The sequence below is a fragment of the Oreochromis niloticus genome, linkage group LG7 (assembly GCF_001858045.2).
Source record: "Oreochromis niloticus isolate F11D_XX linkage group LG7, O_niloticus_UMD_NMBU, whole genome shotgun sequence".
Taxonomy (NCBI): Eukaryota; Metazoa; Chordata; class Actinopteri; order Cichliformes; family Cichlidae; genus Oreochromis; species Oreochromis niloticus.
The window spans coordinates 4,137,545-4,155,709 of NC_031972.2; the positions used below are offsets into that span (position 1 = coordinate 4,137,545).

At 41.2% G+C, this 18,165-nt stretch overlaps 1 protein-coding gene across 1 annotated transcript in view; it reads left to right on the forward strand.

The window, feature by feature from the left end:
- The window catches only part of znrf1 (zinc and ring finger 1), a 64,110-nt gene that overhangs the window by 34,100 nt on the left and 11,845 nt on the right, over nucleotides 1-18,165 (forward strand). Inside the window, exon 2 of the mRNA XM_003439400.5 lies at nucleotides 12,936-13,031. Coding sequence (XP_003439448.1) covers nucleotides 12,936-13,031 — 96 coding nt within the window. The remainder of the gene's footprint in view (nucleotides 1-12,935; nucleotides 13,032-18,165) is intronic.

Here is an 18,165-nt window from a genome sequence, read left to right on the forward strand (position 1 = left end):
AGAACCAATGTTCAGCTGGTTGTCAGCTGAACAGATGATGCTGGTGAGACTGTCATCAATGAATTGTCCTTTTTCACTTCTGAGTTCTTTAATTCGCTTCTTATACGATGTTGCTCACAAATAAAAGCCAATGTTTGGGCCAATTGCTTGTGTATTTGCTCTTTAACTGACTCAGCCTACTTCACACTTCTCGTGCTGTCAAATTCTCAATACATCAGCTTCACAGGCAGAGGCAACTGGCTCTTAAGTCCCCCCAGCATCCGTCCACATACCAGTGATTATCGGTAAGAATCTCATATGGGAAAAAATGTTCAGGACGTTCTTTAAAACTATTGAAATGACATATTAAAGACATTAGCATGCAACCCAGACATGAGCATCATCACAGCCAATAATGCAATCACCATTCTACACGGGTAGATTGGTGATTGCTGAGAGATGCATGTAAAAAGTGAATTGCAATAATCAAGACGGGAGAAAATTAAAGTGTGTACTAAAAGTTTGAGATGATTGACTGACAGTAAACATTTGATTTTTACAATATTTCTTAGATGAAGGAAACAAAACCAAACAGCAACTTGACAAAAAATAATTTAGGCTAAAAATGAGACCCGACATTTGAGTTAGACTTCTGATTCTGTTTTTTAACAAAGAATGTCAAAACTTAACGCTGAAACTGGAGTGACGTCAGGTCCACAAAATAATTTGAATATCGACTTTTTTTCCATTATCTGGTTTGACAAAACCTAAAATCCAAGTCTGGATTTGCTAACCAAGACTTTCTGCTTTGGGCTCTGTGAGTGTCTCAGTGTCCTTTGACTTTTTCACACATAAAGTAGTGACGCCAGCTTCAGTCACAGATGTTATCAGGACAGGAGGCAAAAAATAAGCATATCAAAACACAACACATTGCATGTATTGTGTGCTTTCAGGTTTCAAGATGTCGTCTTGGCTTTACTCCAGTGATCTGCGGCCAGTCTCAGTGGTAATCAGCCAAAAACAGACTGATTAGCTTTCTAATCTGTACTTTATATATTGTCTTCATCACCATTTCGGTGTCTTTCTGACACATGCAATTTGCACTGTTGTCAGTTTACTGCACCGCTTGTATTGGTGGTATAACTGACTTACAGCTCAGCATGTTGCACATATAAAATGCATTCATTCAGCACAGACTCTGTATTGCATGACTTGGAGAAAAGAATGAGATAAATGTGATACTTTCAGACAATTACACACTAAACTTGGAGACATGACACAGAAAACACAGACTTTCAGCTCCACATACCTTGCAAACCATTTAATATTGCTGTCCATAAGTAACCTTGCTACTGTAACTGCAGTTTCCAAATCCACTTTGAGCCATGTGTTGCTGGTGGAGTGTTTACTGTGAGGTTGCAAGGCCAGCTGACTCTTGGATGTTTCTGTGACCTATAATGGGTTACAGAACAAACAAGTAAGATACTCTGTGTGCACTCTCAGAATTGTCTTTTAGCAGCAGGCGCCTTAGAAAGCCTCATGCAGTGTGGCCAGTAAGAACCAACCAAAACTCATTTGTACCATCGGTTGTCGAATGTATTCATTTGTGCAAGTTTAAGTTATAGACAGTTTCTTTTTGAATGTATTTATTGTATTATTATGGCATCATCATTAATATTATTAGGACTAATTAAAAAGAGTATCTTATTTGTCAATCTAATGTTACTATCTGTTCGCTAACAAGATACCAGCGTCTTTTTCACTAAAATGTTTTCAGCAGTCATATCACACATTAACCCTGACCCTAACTCTAGTCAATCACAAAATGTAAATGTTTCATTTTTTTGTTAATCTCCAATCTGCCAGCTACCAAGGCAGAGTATGTGTGATGTTCGATTTTGAGAACGTGATTATTTCCTGGGTTCACGTGTCAAAACTGCTTTAGAGAACACAAGCATGGGACCCAAACTTTTTAAAACATATTCAGTCGCTCTCATTCAGCTCAGGCTGAAAGTAGCAGTCCACGCGAACATGTCATACATGTCAGTGTGTGGTGTTTCCTGCTGACAGAGTTCAGCGTCAGTGTCTGTCTTGATGTCTTTATCAGTGGCCGGTGGTTATTTGGGAGCTGCAGCAGGGTGTCAGGCAGGGCTTGGCCACCAAGGCTCGATGAAATATGCATTGGCCTGAGATTGAGTTGACTGACCTTGCTCGGTTGTGTGTGTTGTCTGTGCAGGGGTTTGACATGAATAAGTCTCCATGGGACCATTTAATAGCACTCGGGCTCAGAGGGTGTGACTGCTCTATCTGTTCGGCCCCTTTCCTTGTTGTTGCTGCATAGTCATACAAGTTATGTGCCGGTGCTGTTTGTGTGTTTTCAGTCCATAGAGAGGTGGACCTGAAGGTTTGAATGGCAGCTTCAGTGCAGAGCGTCTCCATTTCTTATACCTGGATGGATTGTTTTGACATAAGTCACGACCACGAAAAAACTGAAATGACTACAGTGCATGAAGAACTCAGTTACCGAGCTTGGACCTGTAAGCCTTATTAACATCCCTCTATGCAAATCTAGTTGACTTTTGACCAAGAGGCTGTTGACCTGAGCTGTTAGTATCAATCATTTTCAAAGCACGACACATACGAAGCTGTTTTGCATCACATTTGGTTTCATTTTGGGGAAAAAAGTATCCGTTATTAACATTTCCTTTTTGTACTGACAGCTGACACCGAATTAGAGGTTCATAATTTGATCATAATTAAGCAATCTGATATTTTTAGATAATCTTGTCATGAATATGTGATGATGTAATTGGTCCGAATTGGAAATGCAACCTGTGAGTATTCATACAGTTAAGAATAATAATATTGATAAAGTTGCTGGTGTTATGATGTAATTGACCAATTTCAGAGCATAATCAGCTAATCTGAGATACATTGTGGTGTTTTATGGAATATTTTTTTTAAAACAACCAACCTTCAGTTTTAAAGAAGCACAAAGGCAATAAGATGTTTTAGCAAGTGAACCTGTTTTGTAATTTCACTCGCAGTTGTGAAAATGTTTACCAGCTACATAGAATTCACTTCTGTGGTGCTGGTTTAACTTATAATCCGATTTATAAGTCAAAGTAGAAACTTCTAGCTAATTGTGGTGGTGCCACAGGCTCATATACTGCAGCCTATGGCGCTAACGTCGTACATATAGAAGAGTAAGAGGAGAATGACTCAGAGTTGTTAGAGAAAAGCTTCAAAGTAGCACCGGGAGGCACCGGAGAAAAAGCTAACGGGCGTATGGAATCAAACTTTTCTTTCAAAAAGAATACAGTTAAAAGCAACATTCACACTTTCTAGCTAAGCTGTCACCCAAGATAACGGCCCACGCTCTTTTAAGTATCAATCCTGTGAGCAGCACAAAGTTGATCGTTTAAGCAACTCTGTTACACTTCATTGGAAATCATAGGCACACTTAACATTTAGTTATTGGGCTGTTAGAGGAGCACTATCATTGTTGAGTGTGTGTTTATGTGTTGGAGCTGGCCACTTTCTCTTGTTCTCAGTCATGTCACAAATATACTGCTGTATTACACAGTGTGAACACAGAACAGGCCATCAAAGAAATGAATCCTCAGCGAAATTATTGCTGCTATATTATTATTGATGTATAAAGACAAAGACGAATTATTTATGTATATATATATATATATATATATATATATATATACAGGAACAAGCTCTGAGCTCAAGATCCATAGAGGCTGGGGTCTATCACACCAGGCAAGACCCCAGGTGCAGGCTGTGTAAAGATGCCCCTGAGACAATCCAGCACATAACAGCAGGGTGCAAGATGCTAGCAGGCAGGGCATACATGGAACGCCATAACCAAGTGGCCGGCATAGTGTACAGGAACATCTGTGCCGAGTATGGCCTGGAAGTCCTGAGGTCAAAATGGGAGACGCCCCCAAGGGTGGTGGAGAATGACCAAACTAAGATCCTGTGCCTTCCAGATACAGACGGACAAAATGTTGGTGGCTAACCAACCGAACATAGTGATGGTAGACAAGCAGAGGAAAACGGCCGTAGTGACAGATGTCGCGGTTCCGAATGACAGCAACATCAGGAAGAAGGAACATGAGAAGCTTGAGAAATATCAAGGGCTCAGAGAAGAGCTCGAGAAGATGTGGAGGGTGAAAGTAACAGTGGCCCCAGTGGTAATCACTAGGTGCAGTGACTCCCGAGCTAGGTGAGTGGCTCCAGCGGATCCCAGGAACAACATCGGAGATCTCTGTCCAGAAGAGCGCAGTCCTGGGAACAGCTAAGATACCTCGGAGGACCCTCAAGCTCCCAGGCATCTGGTAGAGGACCCAAGCCTGAAGGATAGCCCTCCCACAAGGGCGAGAGGGGAATTATACATATATGTATATGCACATGTAAAATGTCTGCGTGTGGCATAGAAACAATACAAACTTAAGATGAACCAGGTCACAGCTGTATTTTTGGGCACTGACTGCCTCCAAGTGTTGAAAGCTTTAGATAAATTCTGCAGAGCACAATTACAAAAATACCTTTAATGAAACTATTTGCAATCAGAATTTGCCAAATTTTATTTACACTATTTTATAAAAGTGTTGAGATGGCTGCCCCTTACATAAGAGACAAAAAAGGCTGCATTGGGTTTGAGTGGTGTGGTGGTTAACACTTTTGCTTTACTACAAGAAGGTTCTCGGTTGATACTTCCCGATCAGCTGAAGCCTTATTGTGTTGCTTGTGTTCTCAGACAGTTTTAAAAGATTATCTTGCATCATTAACTCATGTTTGAAAAGAGGTGGTTGGTATGAACACAGAGAGCAAAGAGTTCTCTCTAAACTCCAGCCCAAACCAGTTTAGTTTAATGCTTAGCTATGATGTGCTGCAAATCTGCACGTTCTTGTTCATCTATTCTTTGTCGCAGAGAATATGTGAAGAGTTAGCATCACAATGAGAGGATGGATGAAGGTTAGTTTAGGGTCCAAGAGCCATCAACTTGTTTGCATTAATCCTGTATTATATCATAATTAGTGAAGAGCAAAATATTTATGTTGAAAACAACATTAACGATTATTTTAGTCGACATTTCCTGCTGTGAAGTGTGATAATAATAATAATAATAAAGGTTATTAAAGGTCAGTCATTCAATCAGTCAGTTTATTAGTATTCAGCACCAATCAGCATGATTTTGCCACGAGTGACTGATGTCATTAAGAGGATGAATGACTGTTAATTACAAGTGGATGTGTTTTAATTGCTTTAGCCGTAATCGGATGTTTCTGTTGTGATTACAAACTGATTTTCAGTGGATATACAGGAATTGATTTTGTCATCCCTTTTGTGATTGTTGAAGGGAGCAGATTTCGCCCTTTTGATAGTTTGTTTCTACTTGAGGCAGGAGTGGCAGTACCCATCTGATAGAGAAGATTTTAAGGACCCATCTGCTGTTGGAAAAATCCAAGAGCAAAGATATCTGACAATGTTCTGCCAAATTAATGTGGTTTTTTTCTGCTTCAAGAACTGAGCTCATCTCCTACAGCGGCTGAAGACTCTTGGATACTGTGTTGTGCTAAGAAACAGAGCACAGAGAGAGATGTAATGAAATTAAAATGCAGGCACTGAAATTGATTTTGGCCCAAACTAAATAATCATCTGTTGGTGAGGACATTAACTCAGCTTCCGGGTGGTATTCCAGTGCACCCGTCACACTTCATGCATATTACATTCGCTTTGTCACAGTTTATAAACCGTCATCTGGTGTTTTAATGTGACCAATCAGGCGAGGCTGCCGATCATGTGGTGGTCCTCCTGACACAAATCGTGATTTAGTAAGACGCCAGCAATGAGCCAGCTGCAGGGAAATCCCGACTGGAAGCCTAACAACAGATTTTGCGTTAGGGTCCTTATCCAGCTTTGATTTCCACCGTTCACTGAATGCTAATTATTGTATCACAGTGTCGCGCTGCTCTTCTCTGCAACTTTGACTCACAGATGTTTTTCATCACTAAAACATCAGAGAGGACTGACTGAGAAAACAGGATAACTCAGCATTCAGTTTAATTCAAGTGTTGGCTCTGAATGTAAAAAATGGTAATACATGCAGCACCTGCAGCCAGACAGAAAACACAAGCACCGAGCAACAAGGTGAGATTTTCTGCACTTTAAAAAGAATCATTATTTTAATTTTCCATCTAGAAGTAGCAGCGCCAAAGGGGAGAATGTTCTTTACTAGTTAGTAGTTCTTACCTTATAAAGATTTCAGTTTCGTTTCAACTGGTGGGAAAAACCTACAATCACTGGCCACTTTATTAGTTACACCTTGCTAGTATCACGCTGGATGCCGTTTTGCCTTCAGAACTGTATTAATCCTTCGTGGCACAGTTTCAACAAGCTGCTGGAAACATCCCTCAGAGATTTTGGGCCATATTGGCATGATAGCATCACACAGTTGCTGCAGATTTGTTGGCTACACAACTCACTGTCATGTTCATGAAAGCAGTTTGAGATAATTTGAGATTTGTGACGTGCTGCATTATCGTGCTGGAAGCAGCAGACAGATGATGGGTATTTGGTAAAGTTCTCGTAAAGGGTGGACATCATCAGCCATAATACTCGGGCAGGATGTGGTGTTTAAAAAATTCTTAGGAAAATATCCTCCACACATTTACACCACAACCACCAACCTTAAATGATGATACAAAGATGCATGCTTTCATGCTGTTTATACCAAATTTTGGCCCTGCCATCCAAAAGAAATCGAGACTCCTCAGACCAAGCAACAGTCTTTCAGTTTTTTATTATCAGTGTGTGTATGAACAGAAGCCTCAGTTTCCTGTTTTTACCTGACAGAAGCTGGATAAGGTGCGGTCTTCTGCTGCTGTACCACGTCTACTTCAAGGTTTGGCACATTAAGCATTCATGCTGTTCTGCGTACCTTGTAAGATAAGATATGTCAATAGATAATTTATTGATCCCAAAAGGGAAATTGTTGTAACAAGTGGTTATTTAAGTTACTGCTAGGTTAAAGCAGTCTGGTCTCTTCTGACATCAACAAGGCATTTTCTCCTTGAAAAATACTGCTCACTGGATATGTTCTGTTTTTCAGCCTGTTCTCTGTAAACCCCAGAGATGCTTGTGCAGAAAAATCCCCAAAAGATAAGTAGTGTCTGAAATTTTCAAACCATGCAACGTTCAAAGTCACCTGAATCGTCAGTTTGAACTTCAGCAGTTCAAACTGCACTGAGTTGGTGGTTCTTGCTCTTGGTTCAAAATGAGGGGACGAGACAAGAAAAGAAATCAAAGGGACGAAGGGCTTTGGAGCCATACAGGACGCACCGTCTGACAATACACAGCAGCTTACATCCACTTTGCCTTTAAAGCTGGTGTGAAGGGAGGTTGAAGGAAGCTAAAAGAGCTGAGCGGCTGCACCAAATAAATAAAGATCAATCAGGTCTCTTAGAACCCTAGCGTAAAAATATGGAGCTGGAGATGAGCACAATAGATTCTCTTTAAAGTCTTTTAATACGATTACCTCGTCCTGTATCCTAACTGAGATATACCAACAGAAATCCAGCCCAATTGTTTCTGAATGTAAGTTCATCCCAAATCAAACTGATATAAGAAATCCTTTGCAGTGAAAGACTACAGCTAAGCCAAGGGTGAAATCAGTCTTTGTTGCTTTGTAACAAACATCATCTAATGAACAATGGCTGCCGTATGTAATATGTTAGTAAGAAAATAATTACTCAGTGAAGCTGGATACAAGTAAAGCTGCTGCTGAATGTTTATATGTAGCTTTGTATTACTTTGAGTAATGCAAGGCAAGCGCATTTCGCTTCCATTATTTTCAAGAGAACGCAGACACCACTACAGCAGGTCCCTCTAAAACTGGACGCCTCACCAGAATACTCTAGATCAGGGATGTGAAGCTCATTTTACGTTGTGGGTCACGTACAGCCCACTTTAAGCTTAAGTGAGCTGGACCAGATAAACATGTAAAAATACAGAAAAGGTTCTAGTAGTTCATTTAAATCAGTCATTGTTAAGTCAGCGTATAATTCAACTGTAAAAAAACTAGTGCTGTCAGTGTTAATCTCGTTAAAATGACGTAACCGCATTAACCCGGCAATCCCTGTTAGCAAGTAAACACGGTTTGCCCTGTGCGTGGGGCTGCACGGCGTCAATGCGTTAACGCGGTTAGCTCGTTAACGCGTTAGCACCGTGCAGCCCCACGCACAGGGCAAACCACCACATCACCTGTGGTCCACAGATGACACTGAAGGAAAATATTAGAGAAATGTGCCCGTTTGACACGAACCAACTCCTGTACAGTAGGACTGCAAAACAGGCCTGCGCACACTCACAGCACACATCTGTGTCCACACTCTCACATAGGCACCAGTGTAATTAATTTATGATCCGGCCCTGTGATTTATTTTTGTCCCTATCTGACCTCATGCACTCCTTGAATACGAAGTATCCTCGAGGATTCGCGGTGCTTGGCTGAGTTGAAAGCGAACGCGCACACAAGCTGCACAGTTAGAGTCCTGCTGGACCACGTATCACAATCCTTCATTTCTCCTCGAAATGCTTCAGCTCTCTCACCTTCTTCCTGCACCTCTTTTTCGCTCATTTCTTCCATCTCCCTCTCTCTGCTCATCCCTATGGAGCGTCTGAAAATAGCAGCTAAGGGAAATGTGGGTCAGCTGCCATGTAGTGTGTGTAGTGAACGTTTCTACCTGCACCTCCCTAGCGTTTTTCACATTTCACAGAAATGAATGCCATGTATGTATGCTGCAGTTCTGCAGTGTTATTTTTGTTTTTTACTTTATTTTCCACTTTTAAGCCCGTGAATGTCTCAGAACTGTATGTGTCATCACTCCAGCAAATTCTCACACAGGAGAAGCTGAAACCTTTGCTTTAAGTCCTCTCCACACTGAAGGTCCCTTTACCTCAACCAGGTGCAGGGACCTGTCACTAATTGTCAGCTACCAATTTTCTATCATGGTAGCTGCCATTTGTGGACTGAGGCTGCCTCATATTGCTACAATTTAAATGGAGCATTTATTATGCTTTATTTCTGTTTCATCAAATTTGGTAGAGTTGCATTTGGCCATCTTTAGAATGAGCTCCATATCACAAGTGCTTGTTTAAAGACTGTTATTTAGATGCGATTTGATGGGGAGAAATTCTTCTCTCATCCAGTCATCAGAACCAAACTGAGAGGATATTTTGAGTGCTGCCTGTGTCTAAAAAGTTCAGCATATGTCAAATGAATATTGTACGGTAAAATTTGTTTTTGTGGCAGAGAGTGAAATTATTTTTGTGTTCAACTTATTTGTAGTTTGACAGATGTGTTAATAATATCAACAATCTGACATTCACCTACACAAATCACCTGAGCCAGCATTTGGTGAAAGTTGGGAAGAAGAACAACCTTTTTTAATAGAAAGAGACTTCTGGCAGAAACAGGTTCAGGAAGGGGGAACCCTGGTTTCAGGGCGAGGGGAAAGAGAAACACACACAAAGTACAAGAACTACAGGAAAGAACGGATTAAAATTAATGACATGGAGCAGCGGCATATAAATACATGATGACCGAAAAGAGGGGAGGGAAGGAGAAATGCCCATGTCATCACAGGAAGTCCCCAAAATCATGAGCCTATAGCAACCTAACTAAGGTATGGTCACCTGAGTTTAAAGTAGAGATGGTGTCTGCCTCCTGAAGAGTCTGATAGTTGAAGTCTCTGCCACATTTTTGAGTTTTAAAAACTTTAGGAAGCACACGTTATCCTGTACACTTAAAGCAATTAACTCTTTTGGGATAACATCATAGTGTTAGTCCTGAATATATGATCAAGCCTGATCATACAAGAAATTATCAGGGAACTGCTGTGGGGAAAATATAACCTCTGTTAATACTCTTGCTGCAGAATTTGTACCAACTGAAAGCTCTTCTCCTCACAACTTTAACTTAAAAATTAATTTGGTCACAGTTATGTTATATGCACAGGATGCTGCCATGTTGCGGTTTAGTTGTAGGTGGGCTATTTGTTTAACCAGAGTCGTCACATGTCTAGTTTTATTTGTAGCATGCAGTTCCTCCTGCTAGACTGAGAAGCTCCTGCTTTTAAAATAGAAGCAGGAGCCTCAATTTTAGGAAGAATAGGAAGAATAGAATAGAATAGAACAGAATAGAATAGAACAGAATAGAATAGAATAGAATAGCCCTTTATTGTCATTGTACGTGTATAACGAAACTGTGAGTGCAGGAATAAAATATAAAGTAAGACCGAGAATATTGTAAAGGTTTTAAAACAACACAAGCAAGTAGTTTTACTGCCTAAAGCTAACCAACTGACATAAATTAAAATAAATGGTTACTGAAAGCAACAAAAGGGCCTCAGATCAGAGCTGAACTAAACCCTCGTGGCTGAAAATGAGATTATTAGTTTCTTATTTGGAAGACTTACAAACTTGTTGGCACCACAGGCACATCAGTGACCACCTGTCATAAATATTTGACCTGTTGTCAGAATATAGTGGTTGGGGATTGGAGCGGGGACATCGTCATGACACACCCAGCAGCGAACCGTCTTTGAGAGTTATTTGCTCACGCCTTGTCCCATCTCGTCAAGCAGATCCCAGAGCTTGCCTTCTCCACCTGGTTGGTGTCTGGCCCCCTGTAGCACCAGATCCTGGAGATGTTGCGTCTCCAGCAAAGCCTCCACTCCCACTCAGCGTCCCGACTGCTGCGCTCTGACATGTGACCTCTTTAGTTTCACAGCTCTTACTGGCTCTATGTGATTCTGTTATGCCTGTTGGGGGTTTTTGCTGTCATTCTGCTGGAGTACCAAACTGTACTTGCAAGGTCCAAGACACACTGGTTATCTTGACTGTGCGCTACAGCAGTCTTGCAGAACTGCTGCGGCTCACATACCTGTGGACATTGTGGCGCTTATACTATTCCAAACTTTATTTCAAACTCCTTTCTCCGTGGCATTTAACGAAACAGATTTTTTCACTGGTGTCCACAGCAAGTTTATCTCACTTTACCTCATGCAGCCTGACCTAATTGAGAAAGGTTGGAAGTTGTTGGACTAAAACTAGCAAAAGACAAGAAAGGAAAGAGGAATTAGGAAAAGAAAAAGACAGAACATTACAAATTAAGAGGTCTGTTACTGCCAGGATTAGTTAGCAACAGCAAAAAGCTATGCAGCTAAAACATTTCCACAGAAAGTCTCTGAAAAGAAGAAGGGGGAAAATGCTCAGAAAGAATTCCTGCAGAAAGAAGACCTCCATCAGTGTAACTGTTTATAAATTTGTAAATCTCATTAAACCACCAAACAACTGTAGCGTTACCTCCCATATAATCAATTTTTAATAAATGGAAACCATAAGGCAGTGAAACTGGTGGATTTTTCAAAAGAATTTACACATTGAAATTAGCAGTTTTGCATTTTTTAAATTTTCTTTTAGCAGTTTTTTAGTACCAGTCTTGATTTAAGCAAAGGTACGGTAGAGTGAGCTCAGTAAACTGAAGTAACCTGGATACAAAACCCACTAATGTTTCAGCAGGTATTAGGTTACCTGCTGAAACATACCCCATTCTCAGTGATGCTGAACGTGAAGAGTCACTGCCGTTTTGATTGAAGCTCCCTTTTGTCACAGTCGCAGCTGTTTTCAGCTGTGTGCAAACTTGGCTCATGTGGCCCAGTGTTGACCTAATTATCTGGTATGTGTTATACTAATATAGTTAGCCCTGATGGCTCCAAAGAGTACAAACAGAGAGTACTGACACAGCTACAACTTTACAGAACTTGGGAAAACAAGCACAGATGAGTCTTTTTAAAATATGCATTGGGGTGAAAGGGAAGAACTGGATAGCACAATCAGTCTTCCCAGTCACAATGTTTTATTTTACTCAATGTTTCTTTTCTTAACTGATAATAAAGCAGTGGCTAATGATTCAGCCTGCTTTTTTTTTTTTTAGAAAGTCAGACCTTCAACTACATCTGACACCAATTTTTTCTATTAATAAACTGGATATGCTAATGGACACGCTAGCAGAAGCCAATAAGTGAGTTATTATTTTTTATCCATTCTCTTATTTTGAAAGTTAACTCAAAAACACCTAAACACCTTCCTGTGTTTTGCTTTCTCTACCGGTTGGCTCACTTGTGGCGTCCTTGATATTGTTGATCTCATTCAGCCCAAGATGGCGGCCATCCTGGGCTGCAGCTAGGGTTAGAAAGTCGCTCTAACTCGAACATGCAGCAGGTGGAAAACTGGATCATGTGCTGCTATGTTAAGTTCACCAAAGCTGCAGAGCAGAACAAGGAACCTTGCCAGCTGTATTCAAAGACAGTTTGGGTCCATCCAGCTGCTTTTTCATTCTCTGTGAATAAGCAGCTGAAAGTTAACAGGTGGCTACAGAGTCCCACTACTACAGCCAACTGGTCAGCTAACCTGTTATTTATATCACAACATATTGGGAAATTAAAAAAATATAATTTATATTTGTGGCTGAGAAACGTATAAATGTATAAATTTTATGAAAAAAATAAAACCATACAACAAATAAAATCTAAATGTGTTGCGGACTTTAAATATATTCTAACATGCCAATAAAAACATGTTAACCGACATGATTGTTAAATAGTTTTATATTTAAAATGATCACTGTTTTAGGACTTCTTCAATTGGTCTGTTGTTGGAGTATTTTAACATCAGAACTGCTGGGATTTCCTATTATCACATTCTTATGCATTAAAAAAATGACATTTTACATTCCGTTCCTTTGCTCAGGCTTTGTAGTCACATTACAGGCTCTCAGCTGGGTGAAATGCACTCACAATGAAGCCGATGCTTGTTTAGAGTCATGTGTGTGTATATATGTTTGCACTGATCTTTTACTTTGCTCCTGTTCTTCCTAGGATTCAAGTGCCCTGTCTGCTCCAAGTCTGTGGCGTCCAATGAAATGGAGGTTCACTTTATCATGTGTCTAAGCAAGCCCCGCCTCTCTTACAATGGTAAGAAACACCTCCTTCTGTTCTTTTTATGATCGATCTGGTAGAAATCAGGCTCGCTGTGCCAGGGAACAATGAACTTGAAGGCCTTGAAGCTGCTGTGCTCATAAATATTCATGATAAGGTGGGCGGGTCTAAAGACAGGAGCATGTTATCGAGCTAGTCCTTCGAAGACATGATAAATATGAATGAGGGGCAATGAGGAAAATCATAAAAATTCATAACATGAATTTACACAACCCGACAGTTTCAGCCATAAATACAAACACAGCTGAGGCTGCAAAGCCTCCCGACTGCTGCGCTCTGACATGTGACCTCTTCAGTTTCACAGCTCTTACTGGTTCTGTGTGATTCTGTTATGCCTGTTGGGGGTTTTTACTTTTTGCTGTCATTCTACTGAAGTACCAAACCGTACTTGCAAGGTCCAAGACACACTGCTTATTTTGACTGTGCACTACAGCAGTCTTGTAGAACTGCTGCGGCTCACATAACCTGTGGACATCGTCAGTGCACTATTGCCGGGTGTAGGTTGAATGCTGACTGGTTGAGAAGTTGGCCAGAACAGGAAAGGGAGCAACAGGGACAAGGAAAAGGACTCAGCTTCACTTCAGCTCTTTGGATGTTCTAACACCGCTCTTCTCTGTGGCTGAAGGATCAGTAGCAGCACAAGCAAGACTAGCTCACAGACCAGTTACTTGTGAGATTACCCCCTCAGTACAGTACACAGCTACGACATGTCTTCAAAGCTAGGCTCTGCATACGAGCAACGCAAAAGAATGAAGGGCCACAAATTCTCAGCTTACTCTAAGTGCTGAAAACAGTGTAGAGATGTGGAGCCGCGCATGTCAGGGTCTTTTGTTTTACTTCATTGACCATGTGGGCAGTGCTGCCCTGTGTCACTCTGTTAGCTCATCCCTCCCTGTCTGCTGTCTGGCTGTTTTTCTCCCTGTTATCTAACCAACAGTTATAACTGATCATCTGGGACTTGTTATTGTGTTTCTAAGGGATTACACCTGCTGTTGGTTCAAGTACATCTTGAAATTGTTCAGCCTTTGTTGGATTGATCAACTGATCAATGAGTGATAATGAGCTAATCCCAGTGTGGGACTGCGGCTGGGGATGGTATCATACGATGCGGTTCTCCAACTGCTGCAGGATCAGGTTGGAGTGGCTTTTGAGCCCTCAGCAGATAAATAAACATTATCAGCTGCAGTCCTTGACCAGTCTGGGGCTGTGTGGAGCCCAAGGGGACGTGTTTGCTGGGTGGACTGTAGGTATGTGAGGGTGAATGGTTTGCCTCTTGTTCCGTGTCAGCTGGGATGGGCTCCAACCCCCAAAGTAGGCAAAGAAAATGTATTGAGATGGTAAGAGCTGTGAATAACCTTCGAAAAGCAACTACGCATGCATGGATCCATCAGTTTTCTTCCACTTGTCAAATTCAAAGTCAGGGCGGCGGTGGAGGTCGCCAGTCTGTCACGTAGCTAAGGCATAGAAACATTCACAACTACAGCAAACTTGGAATCATCACCTAATCTAACAAACATGTATTTGTACTGTGGGAGGAAGCCGGGCTGTGAAGAGAGAAACCACACACGTAAACGTCCCACCAAAAGATTCAAACCCTTCTTGCTGTGAAGCAGCAATTCAAACTGCTGCACGCCTGCACACAACTAAGCTTTCAACATAAGACTCACCGGATTGTCCCAGTGAACTGATGGTGAAAGCCTTTGTTCTCTTGAATAAACTCTGGAAAAATGAGTCGCAAAATATATTTGCTCGGCTGTTAAAATATGTGGGTGGCCTTCTAAGTAAAGTCTATGTTTACCTCGAGGTGTGGGCCAGTGTTCTGACATCGCACACATTTAAATACAGCATCGTTCCGAAGTAGACGACCCACAGGATGGTGAATATGCATTGGGAAATGAATTCACTCATGGTTTTAGGTAAAATTAGAAAAATAAAACGCAGGTTTTATAACACTGAGCTCTTTGGTCCATTTTAGACTCAGTTATAAATAAATAAAAACTGAATTTTACCATTTTTAAAAAGCCAGATGATTCCTGACTTGGGGGAATATTGCTACGATTCTGACATCATTCATGTTTACTGTTACTCGGTGTCCACAGTGCTGCTCTGGGCTATTTATGAATGAAATAAAAAAGTACATAAAGCTGCTGCAGACACACGGTCTACCTTCCAGTCTCCTGTTATTTCCTCGAGCAGGCTCCTGTTTTAATTATGGCCTCGACTGCCGCTCCTGGTTGCTTGGAGACACACGGTCATCATGTCTGTTTGTTGCCCCACAGCAGTAAGTTGATTGACACTTACTTGTTTGACTGTGCGTCTAAACAGGTCACCTTGTAAAAGTCTGCTCATACGTGGTGCTCATGTTTCTGAGCATAACGATAACTAATCGAGTGAATTTGTTAGAGGCTGATAGGACGGACACAAGAAGTCTTCAACCTGGCCATCGAGGCCGGTGCAGTAAAAAAAACTACTGTAAGGTGGAAGCCTGCAGCTGAATTTGGATTGAGGACTGAGTGACAGAGACAGAGAGAGGAGAAGTGTAACTGTCTTAAGGAAGATGGGATCCAGAATGATGGAGTACCCTGATGGCTGATAACGGACGAGAGGAGAGGGCAAAAGGAGAAACACTCCCATAATTCCTCCTTTTTTCGGCACCTCCTGTCCTTCCTGTCACTCTTTATTTCCAGCAAATTACTCTCTCGTTCTCCCTCTGTCCTTCTCTCATCTGTGAGTCTGTCTGTCTGTTCCTGCTGTGTAATCTCGCTGTAATTTCTTTTTTCCCTCTATCTTCTTCCGTGTCTGTTCTCTTGGGTTTTTGAGGCCCACAAAATGGGCTGCGCTTATCTTGTTTCCCAGCATGCTCAGGGGTGTATTGTCAATCACCTGGACCGACTGAGTGCCGCACATCGGCACATCACACATACACACACACACACACACACACACACACACACACGCGCACACACACACACACACACACACACACACACACACACACACACACACACACACACACATCTACTGTTCAGGAGATTCATAAATACACTGAGAAACCTCTAAAGTTAAGCAGACTTGCTTATAACCTGCTTTCAAAATGAAGTTTTTAATACCACATCATCTGCATACATTTGTAGTTTTGTAGCATTTTCAGTAGCATTTAATCAGTTTCAGCGTAGAGTGTCTGTCTGCTGTGATGCACTGGATTCAAGGGTAAGGTGTTATAGCCCTTTGGTACAGCGCACAAGGTTATGGCGTATATGGTCAAAGGACCACTTGCTTCACACCCAAACGCATAATTACACACTTTTGTCATGTAGAAACCTCACTAAGCAGGTTTAAATGCTTAGACCTGAACAAAATCACAAAATTCTTCTGGCTCATATCCTTTTGATACCCCTCTAACTTCCTAATAAAGATTTTATTGCTCTGTGAATGAGGGCTCTTATCGTTCTGCATCTAACTGTGGCTAGCACATCAAGGGGCTGGACTCAAAGGACACCTTGTACATATCTCTGAGCTACTTGGAGTCATTGGTCAGCCCTGACTTGTCATTTCGTTCTGGAATTTAGACTTGTGAGTAAATCCTTTCTGCTGAAGCAGGCTTTTTACCGGGCTCAACCTCACAATAAGGTTCCTGGTTCAAAGACGTTTGTGGCCTTTCGGGGTGCTTCGATTTTCTCTGGCTACACCAGCTTCCTCCCTGCAATAAGAGTAGACATATATAAATATATAAAGTATAAAGTAATTACATTACAAATGTCATTATTCAAAGGTGTACATGTGTATATTACCTGTTACAGAGGTAATATACTCGTAGCTTATGAATCTGCTTGGCTATGTTACTACATGGTAACACTATCAAGAGTTAGAATTAGAAACATATGGCTTAGTTAGGTAGTAAATGTGCACATATTTATTTAAAACTGTGTCTGATTATCAAAGACATCATTAAAACCTTCTGGTTCTGATGCATCAACACTGCCATTTTCAACAGCCTCATATTTTAGCATTAGCCTAGCCAAAAATTTAGCTTCATAGTGGCCTCTGTTGATAAACTGAGCCCCTCCCACCCAAAGCCTGTAATTTTATGCTTTCTTCTTGAAACATAACATTATTTCACAAATGACAGAGCATTTTTTTTTCATTTATAACTTCTGCAGTATCATAAAAGACAGGTCACTCTTGCAGGATTGTGGAGGAACTGTAAAATCTCACCCTACTTCATAAATCCATATCTTGGTTATCATATAGATTTAGTATGAGTAAGCTAATACTGGCAGTGAGTAATAACAGCATTCTAACAAAGCTGCTTAAGGGCCAACAAAATGTAAGGGCGGCTTGTGGGATTAATTTGAAGTTTAAATCTCAGTACGTTGAAATAACGTCCTTTTTGTGTCTATGTGCTTACCCACCTGCCTGCACAGTGCAGAAGCAGGTGAGGGTAGTAGGTAGCACAAGTCCACGTGAGCTGACCACCGGATCTTTTCTGGGCTTTGACTTTCGCATGATGTTATTTTTGATGCCTCGCACTAAATATAACTCGTTGCACCGAGGGTGAGAAGGGGCCTCGTACAGACCTGGAATGTCAGGGGGAGGTAGCATGAAGACACAGACAGATAAGAAAAAGGTGAAGAGGGGGGTGCAAGGCATACAGTTTGCTTCACGCGGCTCAGGTCACTGGAGGATACACGAAGAGGTTAAAAAAAGAGAGTTTGGTGCTGTGATTCAGAAAGGCAAAGTGCACCTCATCTAAGTCATTATAGATGCCAAATATCTGTTTGCAGGTGTGCAAGTTAGGAGGGAAGCAGGCAGGTGAGGAGAGACTGAGTGATTGAGAGACTTGCAGCACTGACACATATCTCACATCACATTCTTCCATATTTGCATCACAGTCCAATGCTTTGGTGTAATTTGCACAGTAAAGTTTACTTTCATATGAGAAATATTTTGATTTTCGTTTCGTCGTTACAGCTCTTTTTCAGTTGCATCTTATCTCATTATTATGAGAAGATGTCACGGTTGTTATCAAGCATTGCTATACTCGAGAGGTCAGGGCTGATGCCACTACCAGATTTCATATAATGGATTTGAGCTTTACTTTGTTATAATT